Below are 19068 nucleotides of genomic sequence, written 5' to 3'. Positions count from 1 at the left end.
TTTGTGCATACATTCCAACCGCTCTAAAAAAAAAATTCTGTTATTTCTTGAAGAAAATTAACATTACGACAAGCAAAAGCGCATTAACAATAATATTTTTGTTTTGGCTACATTTCTTAAATTTGCTTACCAAATTTGGTAAAAAGCAACGTATTTTAAGACAGAATACAATATATAATATTTGTGTAAACACTAAGTTGAAATCAGACAAGCTTATTTGTTTTTGCAAATTGAAAACGCGATTATTCAAAAACCTCTTGACCAAAAGCAACAAAGTAGGATATCACTGAAAAGAAAATTAAACTCTTCTTGAAAAGATTACCCACTTAGCCCCCATATCCATCCTAAAAATATTTAACACTTCTAGCGGGTTGTAACAACAAGTCTAAAAATATTTATCCTTACGGTGCTTCATACAAATAAAATTTACATATCTTTCCGATTTTTTATATCATTAACTGCATAAAGAGTAGGAAGTTTTCGAATTGACACCCGATATCATATTACATTTTTAAACGAAAATCAATAAAAAATAGCGCTTTCAGTGAAATTCCTCAATCTCCACGATGACAATATCAAGCAGCCCCATCCGGACAGGCACTTCAACAACGATATCCCTTTATACCGGAATCAACCTTCATTATATTAACGCCCGTTCCGAAGTGCAAATTTATTTAATTACACACAATTTCGTGCTTTACATCGCCATTACTACACCCGTGCCAATATAAATGATTCTCTTTGTGCATAAAGTGTGACAACTTTGATTAGTTTCATGCGGGTTTGACATTTTTTCCCATTTCTAGGGACTAAAATTAATGTCGAACACGCGGAAAAGGTAATTGAATTTTTAAATTGAGATGCACGGTGTTCACTTTAAAATATTTACATTTTTACAATATTTGCATATTAACTTAACAACTTAACATATTTATTTATTTCATACTTAATAGATTTATAATTATTAATAATTCCATGCTTCTTTACTTATAATTAGTTCTATAGTATATTCAAAGTACATTATCGGACAAAATAGAGAAACTTTTAAAAATTAGGGTTCATTTGAAAATGCCGAGAAATATGAAACCAAAGATTTCAGTTAAAAAAATTAAATACTCTACGGAGACAACAGTAGAGAAATCAAATTTGTTTACTAAATATTTTAACATAATACTTATTTCTAAACTAATAAAATTAATAGTGGGTAGAGTATCCCTTATTGGCAATAACCTTGCGACATCGGTTTGGCATAGATTCCAAAAGTTTCATAATGGTTTCTTCTCCAATAGAATTCCAGGATTCTTGCAAGACTTGTATTAGATCAGTTAAGTCTATAACCGTAATCTTTTCTGATAAAAACCATTGCTAAATTACCTTTGATTTAGATTTAGGGTCGTTACCCTGTTGACATATCATGGTCAGTGGTAAATTATTCCCAGCAAATGGTTGTATTACATTATGTAGAATATATTAATACATAAGTCGATCCATAATACCCGCAATAAGATGTAATGGTTACCGTTATATGAAAATTGCGTAAGTCCAATTTTTCAAAAATCGAGATACTTATAAGCGCCATCTTTTTAATGTCGTGTCAATGATTTGAGCTCACTTTGATAGGTAGAGCCACAATACTAACAAATGAAAAGTGTGGAAGTCCACCGGTTTCTACGTTAACATGAATATTGCCTCTAATAAGTCCGCTTTCAAGGTTTATATCAAAGGTTTGCTTCAATTCTTTGTAATTTTTTAGGCACAAAAATGTTGCTCACTTTTGATACAGATAACAAACCTTATAAAATTCTTTATAATGACGAGTGCAGTGCACAAAATCGCAAAGCCATACTGGATTCAGTTCCAAAACTAAAACACCAAAATACACATCACATTTTACATAGAATCAACCTGGTTTTAGATCTGATGATGCTCTAATAGAGCGAAACACGTGTCATCGATAATAAATCTTTGTGAAACTTGGTTGTTTTTCTTCGTTAGTTTGTGTTGTACCTGGTCTCTTTAAGAAAATGGATGAAGCCTTTTTGTTTGTTACCTTATTTACCAGACTCCATGTTGCGTTTGACTTGTTTTCAGCAGTTTAATGAAACGTATATTTGTAAGAGGCTTTAGCTGTAATATAACTTTTTTCAGGATATTACAATATAGTTTAAAATACTCATTAGTTACTTGGCTTTTGCTTTTTTTATAAAATAAAATCTTTTTCTTATTACAAGAATTCTTTATCCCACGAGTTACCCATGGTTTACGATTTTTTTTTGACTTGCTTAAATTCTTCTTAGGAAAAATTTGATTATCAAGAATTCGTAAAATGGAATGTAAGAGGTTATATGCTATATTAAATGTATTAAATTAATATTATTGAAAATCCGTCTTGCATCTCTCATCACTTTTTCTTGGATACATTAAAAACTTGCCAGCCACCCAAATTTGATCAAATCAAATTAAATTACTGTGATATCCTATCCTATCCTGAGTTTTTTTCTGAAGGCAATAAAATCTTGCAAGGTGACGGATTTGCTGTCCTTAACAACTCGTAAGTCTGTAGCTGTCATGGATGAATTGCATGAAAAAGCTATGGGTGCAACAAAAGACGAAATCTGTCAAATTCTGGCCTACCTAATTACTACTTACTATTAATAAATCTTTTGACTCTTGAGAAATTTCCAGATCTTATTAAGGTGTCCAAGTGTATTCCTTTTTTAAAGGAAAAATCGATTGAGGAGAGGTACTTCTAGTTACAGACCTATATGTGTCAAAGATCAGCTGTCAAAAATGTTTGAACTTTGTTTTGCCAGTAGATTACTGGAATATATAAAAGCAAACAAATACATCATTAGCGGACAGCATGGATTACTACCAAATAAATCGAGAGCCACTACACTGTCTGAGTGTGTTGAGTTCATTTATGATGCATTTAATGGTAAGGAAACAGTTAGCCTTTTCCATCACCTAATCCGTGCTTTTGATATAATCAATAAGGACTTATTATTGCAAAAACTGTATGCTGTGGGTATGCATAGTCTACCACACAGTTGGGTGACTTCATAACTCTCAAAACGGAAGCAGGTTATTGTATTAAATAAAACTAATTCTTCTATAAGCCAGGCAGTTAGTGGTGTACCAGAGGGGTCAATATTAGAAACCAACTTCTTAATTTTTTTTCTAAATGACATTATAAAATAATGTAACAGCCTTGGTCAAGCTATATTGTATGCGGACGACACAACTCTGTTACTAAGGAATTCAAATGAGAATCAAGTTGCAAAAAATTGCAGCAAAACATGTAAGGATATAAGTGACTATTGTTGTAAGAATGGTTCAGTGTCTAATAATAAGAAGACGGTTTTTAAGCATTTCTGTAAAAAAATCTTTGTATACATCATAGCTGAGTAATTTGGCCTGATGAAACAACTGTAATTGAAAGAGCAACCTCTAAGTTTTTGGACTTATACCTGGATCAAAAGCTAACTTGGGAATGCCACATTAATATGATTTATACAAGACTTGGATCATTATGTTTCCTAACATAATGGTATGGGGTAATTAGGTTAGAAAACTAATGACCTAAGGTCCATCAGGGCACTTATCAAGAAGGCATTTATAGCATAAAGGAAAGCTCTGAGATCCATGGAATTAATTCCACTGGATGCCTCCTGTAGAAGTGTACTTGAAAACTTGATATTCTCACATTGGCAAGTCTTTATATTTTGCAGTTGGTTGATTATATTCTTAAAAGAGATTTAAATGTTCATCGCTATAAAACCGGAACGCTAAAGAGCTTAGATTTCCATTTTCTAGACTCACAGTATGACAAAATTCTTCCTTGTGTATGTGGGCACTTAATGCTTGAACAAAGTAAAATCTATTCTAGGGATAGTAGTACATCACAAAGAGCTTAAATTAAAAACAAAAAAATTCCTCATGGGAAATATTTTTAAATCAGTACAGGAATTTATTGACTGACCAATATCAACTATTCAATAACCTTTATGATGTCTAGAGGGCTCTTAGATTAGACTTGTGTAGTATATTGTTAGTAGTTGTAGTATAAATTTTAGACGTATTTTATATTTCTTTAGCAATACTTATGTCAATACTACTAATATTGGAATGTTTCTTTTATATCTGTTATATCTCTTAGTTTACGTTCATTTTTATTTTACTGACTAGGCTTATAAATTGCCTTTAACAATTTTTGTGTTGTAATATGTTGATTGGTTGAATATTGTCACTTGTACTTTTAGAATATCTGGTTTTAACTCTAGAAATTCCCCTTCCAAAAACTGAGTAGGTTTTAGCTTCTTTTCCAAACTTACAGGTAGTACTAGTACGTGCACATTGTAATTCGATAAGGCAGAATTTAAAACAAAACTCTTAAAATCACTATGACTTAGATTACTAAATATATTATCAATAAGTGTGGCTGTAGTCTTAGCCACTTTTGTAGCCTCAAATAATTAAAGTGAGTAATGGCCTTATCAGGCTTCTCTAAAAAATTAGAATTTTCAATTTTTTTATTCCAAATATGAAATAAAGTTAAACATGGTCTCATTGTGCGTGCACAATCAATTAGTCAGTCCAAAGAGGTCATGACATGATACGCAAATAATCTGCCACGGTTAACACCTCCAGCCAGCCCGCCAGTCCTTGTATGTTCGGTTTAAATTTCGTGTTTGAATAAATACGGGGCGAACAATGAAATCTTGTGCATAGCAGACGCGGCTTAATTCAGTAACTGTTGTTGTTGATTCAAACCGCGGCCCTGTGGGCTGATCCGTGAACAATAAGCAATTCAAAACCATTAAAATTAATGATATTATTTACGTATGGTTTATTATAGAATACTTATCCAGGAAATAAGTGGAAATCTAATATGGTTAGTCCAATTACCAATTATGTAAATGCATTGTTGTTAGAGGTATTTTTATTGCACATACGACCTCTATATTATTTGTGTATATAGAACACCTGACGCTGACTTACAGACTTTCCTTCAAAAACTACTAAGCTTGCTAGAATCCTTGCCCTTAAAAGGTAAATTAATTTTGTGTGGCGACCTTAATATTGATTTTTCCAGTGTGTGTGCTGCTCAAGAATCTCTTTACTCTATTTTCGTCTCAATGGGTATAGTAATGCATATTAACTTTCCTACCAGAATAACTAGAAATAGTTCTAGTACAATCGACTATGTCGTGTCATCTTTTTTATTTTCTGATCATGAAGCTGCACTAACTAAATTTTCCATAAGTTCTAAAGACAAAAACACGTTACGTAAATTAGGCCGTGTTTTTGGCAAAAATAATTTCTTACAATTCAAGAACTTATGCCAAACGGCTGATTGGGATTTTCTTTCTGACGATAAAGATAGTGAATTTTCTAGTTTTATAAAGTCTTTATCAAGTATTGCAGATAAGTCGTTTCCTCTTAGACCTATCAAAATTAAACATCATAAGCCATGGACCACTAAAGGCTTACGTGTTTCTGCAAAAGACATGCGCTCATTATCACACCTGAAAAAATTTACAGACAGCGTATTTTTTCATAACTATGTCAAGCTTTATAGAAAAATGTACCATAAGACTATAAAAGCTGCAAAAGATATTTATTATAATAAAAGGATGATCGAATCAAGTAATGTTGCCAAAGAAACATGGTCTATTGTAATTGAGTTAAGAAATAAGACTTCTTCATCTAGCACTATCCCGACTTCACCTGAGGACCTTAATCACTACTTTGTTAATATAGCTAAAAATCTAATGGCTACCATAACACCTTCTCACGATCCTCGTTCATATCTCCCAAATAAAAATTTACACAGCTTCTTTTTTACCCCCATTGTATCAACAGAGCTTCAAACTACAATTAATGAAATAAAAAATAAATCATCATCTGGTACAGATGGGCTCACTCTCAAAATGTTTTCCAATCTGCCAAATTGCACCTTAATCCATCTAACAAACTTAATTAAAAAGTCATTTTAAAATGGAGTCTTTCCTACCGGCCTTAAGACTGCAATAATTATTCCTTTGCATAAGGGAGGAGATAAACAACAAGCTTCAAACTATCGCCCAATCATTGAACGACTGGTTAAAAAAAGGCTCCTATCGTTTCTGTTTAAATATAAAATTCTTACTCCTCACCAATTTGGATTCTTGAGTAACAAGTGCACAAATGATGCTATGTTTTTTCTCTTTAATAGTGTTTACACCAGTATAAATAATAATCATTCAACAGCAACAATTTTTTGTGATTTCTCCAAGGCTTTTGATTGTGTAAACCATAACATCTTAATTGACAAATTGAATCACTATGGGTTCAGAGGAACGCCCCTTGAGTGGTTTAAATCGTATCTCAGTTACAGAAATCAGCTTGTAAAGGTTGATACGATGAAGTCTTCTTGCAAACCAATAGAATGTGGGGTACCTCAAGGTTCAGTCCTGGGCCCTATTTTGTTTCTGATTTTTATAAATGACATGGCCAATCTTAACATCAGTGGCAAAATCTGTCTTTTTGCTGACGATACTAGCTTTACATGGAGCAATCCGGATGCTAGGGCACTACATGCTACTATTTCTAATGACTTAATTACCATTAAATGTTATTGTGCCTAAATGTCTCAAAAACTAAAGTCTTACCATATAAAACTACTATTCAACCCTTTGTACACCAGTTTGGACGTTGTAGAATCTGTGAAGTTCTTGGGACTTAATGTTGACTACTCCCTAAAATGGGACTTGCATATTGATGCCTTATATAAAAAATTAAGTTCAGCATGTTTTGCCTTAAGATCAGTTTCCAGGGAATTAAGTTTTTAAACATCAAGAACAGTTTATTATGCCCTTTTTGTGTCATAATAAACATGTCACATCTACGTTACGCCCTTCCATTCTGGGGCACATGCGGTGTGACTCAATTTGAGCGCATCTTTAAACTCCAAAAGAGAGCAGTTCGGTATCTGCTTTGACTTAATAGCAGAGCTCACTGTCAAAAAATCTTTAAAAAATACAAGCTACTTACTCTTTCCTCTTTATTCATATTGGAATCTATTTGCTTATTACGCAAACATAAGTCAGAAATGCCAAGTAGGCCGTTTCACAATTATTCACTTCGCAACGCAGTGCAGATCTTTATCTGCAAACCCCTCGGTCCGAGTTAGTAAAAAGCTCTATTCTATACAGAGCCAAAAAGATGCATATTCATTTGCCTTTGGAAATTAAATCAATTACTCCTTTTCCTCGATTTCATAATGCTTTGAAGGCATACTTTCTGGAAAAAGCCTTGTACGCAGTGGAGGATTTTTTTCTAGGATAACTTTTTGGGTATCACACACACACTGGCTCTTTTTATGTCTTAAAATAGAGAATATATTAGTTTTTTTTCTTGTGTTTTTTTTGAAGTGCACTTTCATTTTGTATTTAATTAATTTACTGTTATTGACTATTTTGTTTATTTTTATTGACATATTATACATCATGATGTACATTGACCAGGTATATTGTTTTTGTACAGTTTTGCATATATTTATTTTGTTTGTATATTTATTTTTATTTTTATTTTTATTTTTATTTTTATTTTTATTTTTATTTTTATTTTTATTTTTATTTTTATTTTTATTTTGTGTGTTTTGTTTTGTTTTTATATGTTTTTTTTATTAGCTTTGTTTACAAAATTTTGTAATTTTTTGACAATAAAGCATATGATTGATTGATTGATTGTTGCTTGAGGCTTTGCGTGAAACTGGCAGAAGAAGAAGCTGGGGGTATAAAGACAGATTTGGATACATAAATGAATTTGTTAAAGGTGGTGGCTTGAGCGCCTAAGAAATCACCTTTTGACGAATCTCCCTTCATATCCTCGGTTTTTTTAAGTAACTGAGTCTTTGACAAGCTATTGAGAGATTGATGAATTATAGAAAAAGCAAGACTCCTTGTTAAAAATACTGCTTAGATGGTTAGTTCTTCAAAAATCTTAACTTACAGACACAGGTCTTATATGGACGGGGCTAAGATTGGTGGGAGGGCGCTATAACCCAGTTTTCCTTTTTAATGATATAGCGATGATGTGATAACATCAACTACGTATGATGATTTAATACTATAAATTGATGAGCCAGAGCATAGTTAAAAAACGAAAAAAAAAATCCAACAAAAATTTAACAAATTACTATTTAATCCATGATAATCGATGTCAGATAAAATGATTTCAGAAGAACAAAATAAAATTACACTTGCTGTCTTAAGCTATTTGATCCTAACAAACATTTTTAAGAGACCTTAACAGAGTCTTCAGGGAATATTTAAAAGGCATAAATAACAAAAACTTGAATACTTAAAGGTTTCTGATCACACATCCTTTGTCATTTTTGCTTTCTGCCAGGCAGTTAAAGTTATAAGAACTGGCGTATGCAGTGTGGAGTGTCAATTTAAATTTTTTTAATGGAAATACCTCTGAAATTAAAAAAGTTAAAAAAGGGCAATATGGTTCAAATTTTATACAGGTACGGGAGCTACAATCATTATATTTTAGTTATAGAATAAGTCACTACCCTTTTTGTGATACCCTAAATTAAAGGACTTTTAAAGTAGTGAATTCTACTTCAAAAGACCTTGCACAACAATTTATCCTAGGCTTTATGCAGGGTCAAATAAAGGTATAAATTAAATAAAATAAACCTGTTTTATAAAGTGTATTTTATTTAATTATTTAGAATGCTGTATATTTTGCTCTAAACAAAAAATAATATTTTTTTTAAATTCATTTCAACAACATTCTGAAAGTCTTTCTTTGAAATAGATGCACATATGTTTTGTCTTATTTGGTACTGATCAATATTTAAGTCAAGTGTGTCAGACTGTACTCTACAGTCAAAGAAGTCAAAAGTAACAATAATTTTTGTAATCCGGTAAAAAAGTTTATTTACTAATGCAGTATGTTGCAATGCAGGTTTTAGGTTGTACCAGACTCTAGATGTTTGGAGTTAACTTAAAAAAAAAATTACATTGTATATCGTCTTGCAAATTTTTAACCGACTTATCCAAATACTTCACACAATGGTTCATAGTATGGCTGAAAGAATTAAAATAATTTATTTTTATGGTTTAAGGACTGCTGCATTAATTAACGAAAGAAATTTTGGAAAAAATACGTCATTAAACGTAATAAAACATGGAGCAACTATTTTTTACATTTGAAGAAGCAGGATGAAAAATAAGAAAGAGTTCATCGCAGAGTACTTGATAAGGCGGCACAAGTATTGGGATATTTTGCTATTTTTGATAATAGGAATTTGTCATGAATCTATACGTCAACTACTTGAATTAAGTCATTTCCATCCATACAAAATGCAAATTCTTCAGGAATTGCGTGAAAACGACCCTAACCGACGAATAGAATTTTGTGAGAAAATGATATAAGAGTTACGTATTACTCCTGCTAGAGAAAAAAGATTAGTTTTGGAGTGACGAAAAACCGCATCAGACATCATTCATCCAGAAAAAAATCAATGTGTAGGCGGAAATATTGGATGATATTATTGTCGGGCCTCTATTTATTAATGATAACCTTTATAAGAAAACTTACTTGGAAATGTTGGAAACCACCATTTAACCTAAAATTGTTAAAGAAATTGAAAATCAGTTGGATATTTCTGGGGGTAGGAACCTAAACGAAGATTTTCAACAAGTTCTTCCTAAATGTTCTTCCTGTAAGGCAATTTTTACATGATGCATTTCCAGATCAGTGGATTAGGAAAAAAGGTCCAATGGAATGGCCGGCGAGATCACGAGATCTAACACCCCTCGACTTTTTTTTCTAGGGTCACTTAAGAACTATTGTATTTTAAGTATGATGGTTGTATGGTTAAAGTTAAATGACCCAATAGTTTAGATCTATTATCAAGATTTCAAATAATTAACAACCAAAATAATTAAAATAAAATTGACACGTGCCAATTGCATAATAAAACTTCTGACATCATTATCTTTGACCAAAAACCAACAATAGGTTTAAACTGCTAAATTTAATTTACTTTTAGAAACAACACCAAACATTTTCGTGCCTTTGCATAATTAAAAAACTTCCCACGAAAAAAAAAAACAAAAGCCTCGGCCAAAAGTTTCGACGGCTAAATCATTTCGTTCGTCAATCCTTTAAGAGACAATAGGCTTAAATTGCCTCCTTGTTAAGCGACAATGTAACACGTTACAAAAAAATACCCACAGTTTACCAAAATAACAGCGATGGCGGGCCGACAAAAACCTTTTTTTGTTACGAAACCTTCACGCGTATTTTGTCCGAGTCGTTACGAAACTGACATAATCGGCCGCTAAAATTAATGATATAGAAAGTTAAATACTGTGAAAGCGAGCCTATTCTTTAGCAACTCAACGAGTCAGATTCGAAATAAACCTGATTGATTTGATATGACTTATTGATCACATAACCATCTTAATTCAATAGTTTTATGTAAAATTCAATTACATGAAATTAATAAAGTATAAATCACTTTCGTTTGCGCCGTATGGCTTCGAATAAAGCTCGTCTAATTCTTCTTTTGGTCCTTTGAGCAGCTTGTTTAGCATCTACAGCTGACTGCTCAGCTTTCTTGGCAGCATCTTTGGTTTTGGCTAATTCAACTTTAGCTGCACGCAGATCCTTGTTTAGCTGTTCTACGCGGGTTTTGGCAGCTTCTACCAGCTCTTCTTTATCAGTCAACTGAACTTGAGTACCTTCCAGAGCTTGTTGAGAGTTAGCAGCGTTCCCTGTATAAGAAGTTCTTAAGTAGTAATCCTATTTACTTTAGAAACGTAAAAGATGAAGAAGCAATTCAAAATTACCTTTCACTCTAGTAACTTTCTCAGTTACAGGCTTAGTTTCATATTCAAATTGAGTTTCCGTAGCTGAGCTCAGGTAATTTTGAATGTTACGGTTGATAGCAATAAGCTCATTTAGCTTATCAGTAAGTGCTGAACACTTGCAACATTTACCTTGTGCAAGCTGCAACGTGGTCTGCAACAGTTTCAACTCGGTTTGGGCTTGTTGTGCAGCTTTTGTTGCTGCCTGGACTGTTTGCTGTAGCTGCTGCAAGTTTTGTGATTCTTCATTTACCACCACTTCAGCTTCTTTAAGTTGGTCTTGGAGCTTTTGTACTAACTCTTCCTTGCCTTATAACATAATAAATACGTTACAATCGATAATAAGTTATTAAACATGAAAAATATTGAATTCTTTGTGTGTACCTGCGAGTGCAGCTTGAGCAGCTTTGGCCGCACCGACAGCTTTATCTGCCAATTGGTTTTTAACTTGACGTGCAGCCTGCTGGCCGGCCTGTTGCATTGCGTCTTGAGCAGCTTTAGCGTCCTCGGCGGCTTTTTGTGCGATATTTGTCGCCTGTTGGGCGACCGGTTTTGCTTTTGTATCTTGCATTTCGGCTATGGTGTCTTCGCCCCATACTGCATGCAACAATATTAAATAATAAATTAGTAAAATATGGTAAAGCTTCATCATAGGCTTTGTAATATTTGACTTGTAATATTAGATTGACAGCTGTTGTTTTTAAGTTTTATTGTTGTTTGACAGGAAACTCGTATGTTCATAATTAAATCCAAACAGTTAGAAGAAAAATTTTTAAGGGCAAGTTTTCTTATTATAGATTTTATAATTTTTATATCAAAACCATAATTTATTAAAAAAAAATAAAAATACTTAATTAAACTTTGCCCACGGTACAATGAGCACTGCTCGTGATTTTTTTTAAGTATGTGCATATAGTTAATTGATTTACAGTCACGTAGCCCCTAGAGGAATATAGGGTAATTTAGTACATAATTTCTAAATATTTATGCATTCAGTATGTCCAATATTACTCTGCCTTCTCCCAATTCCCACTCCAGTGACTAAACACGGGCTTTCGGTATCAAAATTCAAAATAAAACGTAAGCCGACACTGACCAGCCAGCTGTGGTGTATCAACTTACTTTTACTTAGGTATTAAATGTCTTATAATTACGGCTTTATAACTCGCCAGGCCGCAAAGAAACTTTAGACGAAAAAGATTAACAAAGCGTTGAATCCACTTATGAAATACAATGGGTTTTATATGATTTTAAGCAACGTTGTTTAAAGTGCCTTTTGAAAATAAAATTTAAGGAAAAAGTAGTGTGGACTAGGTTGAGGTGTATTTTCCACGGAAGTATTAAATGACTTCTAAGCCACTCTATTTTCAAAGAAAAAATCTGATAGTTTAAAAGAAAAGTTGATTAGGTCTTTATGTGTTTAGACGATGCAGGATTTAGGATAAAAACAATGCTTTTCTTATGTAACAATGCTATCTCTTTTTCTTTCCCTTTTTTATTATGAAATCATATACCAAAAAAAAATATGGATTTTTTTCATAAAAGAGTTAAAAAGAAAAACTTTTACTTTCTAGAGAAATGAACTAGAAAACAATTATTAATTATTATCCGTTTAAGAAAAAAAACCTTACTCGAAAAGCTGAAAGTTATGTAATATAAATAATTTTTATTCTGACTCCTCACTTTATCATGTGAAACTTTTAGTGAAAATTATGTTGTTCTAGGATAGTTTTTTAAAAGCTAGGTTTTTATCATAGTAATAAAAATCACGCATTATCATCTAAAATATTTTCAGAATTGCGACGTTTCCGCGTCTATCAAAACATTAGCAGCTTTAATTTTTTAAATGGAATTTCTTATGTATCACTTTTTTAATATTTTTTTTAATCATCATCTTGTATATGCAATCTGTTAAAAGTTAATTTTAACAATTTATTTTATTTTATGATTTTATGGAATCGAAGTTTATGGTTGTCAAACGAATAATACCTTTTTTCTCAAGTAAATAATTTTTGCCTGAACCTTCTCCCAAATCCCAACATGTGTTTTTACCTACTTTTTAAGAAATGCCTTTGTTGCCAGTTTAGCTTAAGTGCACTTAAAAATCCATTTTTCTCCTTAAGTTCACTTAAGTGTTGGCCCCATGACACACGTGCATCCCACATTTTTTACCCAACATTTCACCCCGAGTCCCACGAGAAAAAATCAGTATTCACTCCGTCGCCGCAAAAAGAAGTACCTACTCTCGCGCCCTCGCAACACAAGGTTTCTTTCACCAGTGAAGTAATTCACAAAGCTTAAAGTACCGAGAAAATAAGTTAGTCAAGAGCAAGTTGGCGCAAGCAATTTCTCTCTCTCTCACTCTCTTCCGTTTAAGTATTTGTCTAAAGTTCATATATGTATACCTAATTGTTACGATAAAGTAGTTTAAGTTATGTAAAAAGGTCTATAGTGAATAAGTGTGCGTAAAGGTGGAAAATTGAACTGAAAGTGAGTGCAACGTTGTGAGTGCAACAGTGGTTGTCAATAGCTGCACAAACCAAGGTGACGTTAGTGCTAATGCCGTTCCTGGTTTCTGCTAAGTTCCTGCTATTGGTCTTGTGATTCTGGAAGGCTGGTAACGTCAACTAATATTGTAAACCCTGTTAAATAACTAACTTCAACATTGTAAATCGTTCATTAGTCTATACCTGTAAATTATTACTAACCAAAAGGTACAATAAACCCTTATGTAATCGTAAATCACAACTGTGTAATTTATTGAACTGGACCTATGTCATCGAAGGGCTCGTCAATGCAGTAGCCGTTGCTCGAGCAGGTATAGGTAGGTTTTTAAGAAACCCTAATCTATATTCATGGTCCTTCGAGCCGGATCTTCCCAAGTTGTGATTTTACGATTCATCTAAGCAAAAACAAAACATACTTCTTGTGTAAAAAGTATATAATTGGTTCCGACATATGTGTCGGTGGTCCTTCGAGTAAACAGTATTTTAGTTAATTACTTACTAACAAACCTTTTAGTTATTTGTCCCTTGTTATTTTGTTATTTTTACTTGTTATAATTGTTATTTGGAAATAAGTAGCAACTCACTTTTTACTTTTTCTTTTAAATTGTTTATTGGTAATTAGTTTATTTTCTCTTAACAATTATTGTTTAAATTTAAAGAAAATCTATTCCCAAAAAATAAGCATCTGGTTGTCTCGTAATTTTTTGTGTTTATTCTGTAAGCCTAAAACTAAAAAATAAAATGGCTGAAGGAATAGAAATATCAGTAGAAGCGTTGGTTAAAAATCGCGGATATTTAAAGGCTAAAGTAACACGAATTGTTAATTGGTTTTTAGAAAATAATGATAGTATACATGACTTTTTAGAAATTCAGGTACGTGAAAGTATGTTAACCCACGCTTTTAAAGATTTTGAAGAGGTAGAAAAACAAATTGTAGTTTTAGATATAAGTAAAGTAGACAAGGATGATGTAGAAGACAAATACTTGACGTGTGTTGCTAAAATGCAACGTAAAATTTTAGAACTTTCCCCGCAAGCGCCAACTCAAGTAAGACATATAGTTCCCCAACACTCTCATTCCCCAAATGTTAGTTTGCCCCAAATTAGCATACCTCCATTTAACGGAGACATCACTAAATGGAATGCCTTTTTTCAACTTTTCTCTACCCTTATTCTAGATAATCAATCTCTCTCTGATATTCAAAGATTAATTTATTTAAAATCTTATTTAAGAGATGAACCCCTAAATTTGGTCGATAATTTACAATTGACCACTGACAACCTCCAAATTGCCCTAAATACCCTTAGACAAAGATATGATAATCAATTATCAATTATTTTTGCCCATATTAAAAATTTAGTTGACATTCCTATCCTAAATAAGGTATCCTCACACACACTTAGGGAATTTATAGTTTGCATAAAACAGAACTTTGATTCACTAAAAAATCAAAACATTCCAGTAGACCACTGGGATTTAATTTTAATTTATATTTTTTCTCAAAAATTAGACTTTGGCACAAGAAAGGCATATATATCCGAGAGAGGTTCTCAAATGCGCTCTTCCTCACATGTGGTCCCTAAGCTTGAAGAATTTCTAAGCTTTTTAGAAAAGCGTTGTTCGGTGTTAGAAGATCTCTCTGAAAGCCCTTCAACTAGAAATTATTCCCATGGACGTTCTTCTCAACACAACACTCCCTTTGTTAAAAAAATTTCACACTATGCTCATGGTGGGCAACGCCAAGGCAACCAAGTCATACCTCAAAACTCTCCTCAAAACTCTCGCTCACATTTTGTTGCAGGACAAAAGTGTCCTTTTTGTGAGCACCCTGATCACAAAATTTATACTTGTCTTAAATTTAAAGATCTTAGTTTAAAACAGAAACAGGATTTTGTTAATCATAATAATCTATGTTTTAATTGTCTCGGTTCAAGGCATCAAGTAAAAAACTGTACATCTCAGAGGTGCCAGATTTGTCATATGAAACACCATTCTCTTTTGCATCCAATGGATGATGCAGCACAGCCCTTGCAAAGCAGAAATTCACATTGGAGGCCAAATCCTCAAACCCAAAATGAACGATCTCAAAATTTTAACAGAAATTCGCTTCTCATAAATAGCTCCCATTCTCGGAATCAAGGTTCAAGCCAAAGCTCCTCTCAGACTCAAGAACCACAAATCCCAAGCACAAGCAATGAAATGAACTCGAATCGCCCTCACGCTAATAAACCTGTGACTTTGTCAGTTTTCGCCACTGAAGATAATGAAGTTTTATTAGGTACTTCATTGATTCAAATACCCGACAAGAATGGTCATTTTATTATTGCAAAGGCAATATTAGATCCCGGGAGTACTATATCAATAGTAACCCAATCGCTGGTTCAAAGACTTGATCTCTCTCCTAAGACGCAGCCAATACAAATCTCTGGTATTGGCGGCAAAATTAAGCACTCTAATCACGCAATTTCCCTGAGAATTCATTCCTGTCACAATCACGATTACTTCCTGAATGTTAACTGCTGTGTATTAGACAAAATCACAGAAAAATCCCCTCACTTTAAAGTCAACAAATTTATGTTGAACCTTCCCAATAATACACCGCTTGCAGACCCCTACTTTGATACGCCTTCTACAATAGATTTATTGTTGGGAGCAGATGTATACTACCACATTCTTTCAGGCGAATACACCAAGGTTAACAAGGACTCTTTAACGTTGGTAGGTACCTACTTTGGCCACATTCTTTCAGGATTAATCCCCTCCCAAGCTCTCGTTCACAAAACCCCTTTGGCAAATTCTAAGAATTGCTTTTTAGTGCAATCATTAAATTCAGATTGCTCACTGGACTCATTAATTGAGAAATTTTGGTTACTAGAAAATGTTTCGCCCACTCACGAAAAACCCCTATCCCCTGAAGATTCTATGGTTGAACAGAATTTTCAAAATACCACGGTATTTAAAGATGGTCATTTTCAAGTCGACTTACCCCTTAAAAGGCCCCAAGAGTCACATCCGCTAGGAGAGTCATATTCATTAGCCAAGAAAAGGTTTCACCACTTAGAAAAGCGTTTTCAAAAATCTCCTGACCTTTTTCTTGAATACAAAAAATTTATCGGTGAATATATCTCACTCAATCATGCACGAATTATTCCCCTTTCCCTTAAAACTGAAAATAACAAAAATCGATACTTTCTGCCTCACCACTGTGTAATTCGTGAGGACAGTACAAGCACTAAACTTCGTGTAGTGTTTGACGGATCTATGAAAACGTCTTCTGGGCTATCACTCAATGACGTAATGCATAAAGGATATACAGTTCAACCTGAACTGTTTGATATTTTACTTAGGTTTCGAAGTTTTAAATTCGCTCTCACTTCTGATATCGAAAAAATGTATAGACAGGTGCGCGTTAACCCAAATCAAACTTACCTGCAAAATATTTTATGGCGCGACCATCCCTCTCAGCCAATGCAATGCATTGAATTACTCACCGTCACTTATGGCACGAACTGTGCCCCCTATTTGGCTACACGCACCCTGAATGAACTTGCCATTATTCATAAAGACGATTATCCTCTTGCGTCTCAAGCTATTTTATCTCAATGTTACGTGGACGATGTTCTCTGTGGGCAAGATACCTATGAAAATTTGGTAGAATTACATAGGCAGCTATTGGAACTTTGCAAGATTGGAAATTTTCACTTACATAAATGGTGTTCAAATAGCAATTTATTTTTGTCTAAAACTTGTGATAATGGGTCCCAAGAAAGTTTCACCATAGAAACCGAGGGAATTTCAAATAAAGTCCTTGGTGTAGGCTGGAATCCCGACTCAGATGAGTTTTTTATCTCTTTACCTGACACTAGGTCCGAAAGCATAATTACTAAACGTATAGTTTTATCTAAAATTGCGCAAATGTACGACCCCTTAGGATTCATAGCTCCCATTGTTGTAAATGCTAAATTAATTATGCAAAACATTTGGAAAGAAAAAATTAATTGGGATGAACCCCTGAAAGAACCCATTTTAACCCAATGGACCACCTTTATTAAAGATCTTCCCCAACTAATGTGTTTAAAAATTCCACGTTTTTTCCTAGCTAATAATAATCCCAGTTCACTTCAAATTCATGGATTTTCAGATGCCAGCAGGAAGGCATATGGTGCGTGTGTGTATATAAGAGCCCTTTATCCTAACAAAAATGTCTCTTGTCAACTTATTACTGCCAAAAGTAGAGTAGCCCCGATAAGAGAAATTACAATTCCCCGCATGGAACTCTGTGGAGCACTTTTACTTTCCAATTTAGTCACTCGTGTGTGTTCCATATTAAAAGAAAGATTTTCAGTTGACAACATTAATCTTTGGACTGACTCTGAGATTGTACTTGCTTGGTTAAATGCCCACCCTTCTCGTTTCAATGTGTTTGTAGCAAACCGCATTTCTCAAATTCAGGTTTTATCCCAAGACTGCAAATGGCGTCATATTCCAACTGCGGATAATCCAGCTGATCATCTTTCTCGCGGATTTACCGCAGACCAGATTCTCACCTCTACGCTTTGGTGGAACGGCCCAAAGTTCTTACTGGACCCGAATTTAAATTTAAAAATGTATGAAAAGGGACCTTGCTCCACTGAAGAAGAAGCAAGAAAAGCAAAAACGGTCTTGCTTGTTAACTCCGAAGATTTCTGGATAACACTTTTTAATCGGTTTTCTAACTTCTCGCGATTGCAACGAACTATTGCATTTATACATAGATTTGTAAATAATTGTAAAGGTAATGGTAAAAAATTTTATGGTGCTTTAGCTGTAACTGAATTAAAGGCTGCAGAAATTTTTATAGTAAAGCAAGTTCAACACCAAACGTTTTCAAAGGAAATCAGTGAACTAAAGTCAGAAGAAAGAAAATTTTCAAACAAGCAAGTCCTTAGGTTAAACCCCTTTATCGATACCTCCAATCTCATAAGGGTTGGAGGCAGATTATCCCAAGCACCCATATCATTTGATCAAAAATTTCCAATTTTATTGCCCTCAAAAAACCATGTTGTTGGACTCTTGCTAAAAAAGGAACACATTAGGTTAGGACATGCTGGTCCTCAAACGATATTGTCAAATATTCGTCTTAAATACTGGCCGCTAAATGGATTAAGAGAAATAAAAAAGATCTCTATAAACTGTTTACAATGCTATAAATTTAAGCTTAAAACAGGAGAACAAATTATGGCAGATCTCCCTAAATCCAGAGTTGTCCCTTCTAGACCGTTTTTAACAACAGGTGTCGATTTTGGAGGACCATTTATTATTAAATCGTCATCTCTTCGACGCGCCAAAATTGAAAAGGCGTATATCGCTTTATTTGTATGCATGGTCACTAAAGCTGTTCATTTGGAGCTAGTATCAAGTCTCTCTTCACAAGCATTTTTAGCATGCTTTAAACGTTTTATTTCAAGACGTGGATGCCCGGCAACAATTTTTAGTGACAATGGTACAAATTTCTCTGGTGCCAGCAATCAAATTAAAGAAGTTTATGACACGCTTAAGTCACAACAGACACAAGAGCAATTGACTGCATTTTTCTCATGCCATGAAATACAGTGGCAATTTATACCTCCTTTCTCTCCTCACTGGGGTGGTCTTTGGGAGGCAGCTATAAAAAGTACTAAACATCACTTACGAAGATTAATTGGAAACCA

At 33.6% G+C, this 19068-nt stretch overlaps 2 protein-coding genes across 3 annotated transcripts in view; one reads left to right on the top strand and one right to left on the bottom strand.

The window, feature by feature from the left end:
- The window catches only part of LOC126737802 (apoptosis-stimulating of p53 protein 1), a 413921-nt gene that overhangs the window by 5853 nt on the left and 389000 nt on the right, over positions 1 to 19068 (top strand). The window lies entirely within an intron of this gene.
- LOC126737808 (tol-Pal system protein TolA-like) lies at positions 10465 to 11578 on the bottom strand. The gene is made up of 3 exons (XM_050442870.1): positions 11256 to 11578; positions 11004 to 11180; positions 10465 to 10778 (listed from the first exon to the last, which is right to left on the bottom strand). Exons 1-3 carry the CDS (start codon positions 11521 to 11523, stop codon positions 10519 to 10521), a joined length of 705 nt encoding a protein of 234 aa, XP_050298827.1. The 5' UTR covers positions 11524 to 11578; the 3' UTR covers positions 10465 to 10518.

The sequence above is a fragment of the Anthonomus grandis genome, chromosome 6 (genome assembly GCF_022605725.1).
Source record: "Anthonomus grandis grandis chromosome 6, icAntGran1.3, whole genome shotgun sequence".
In the NCBI taxonomy this organism is placed as follows: Eukaryota; Metazoa; Arthropoda; class Insecta; order Coleoptera; family Curculionidae; genus Anthonomus; species Anthonomus grandis.
Note: the sequence above shows the minus strand (reverse complement) of the source record. Positions and strands in the feature narration are given on the sequence as shown.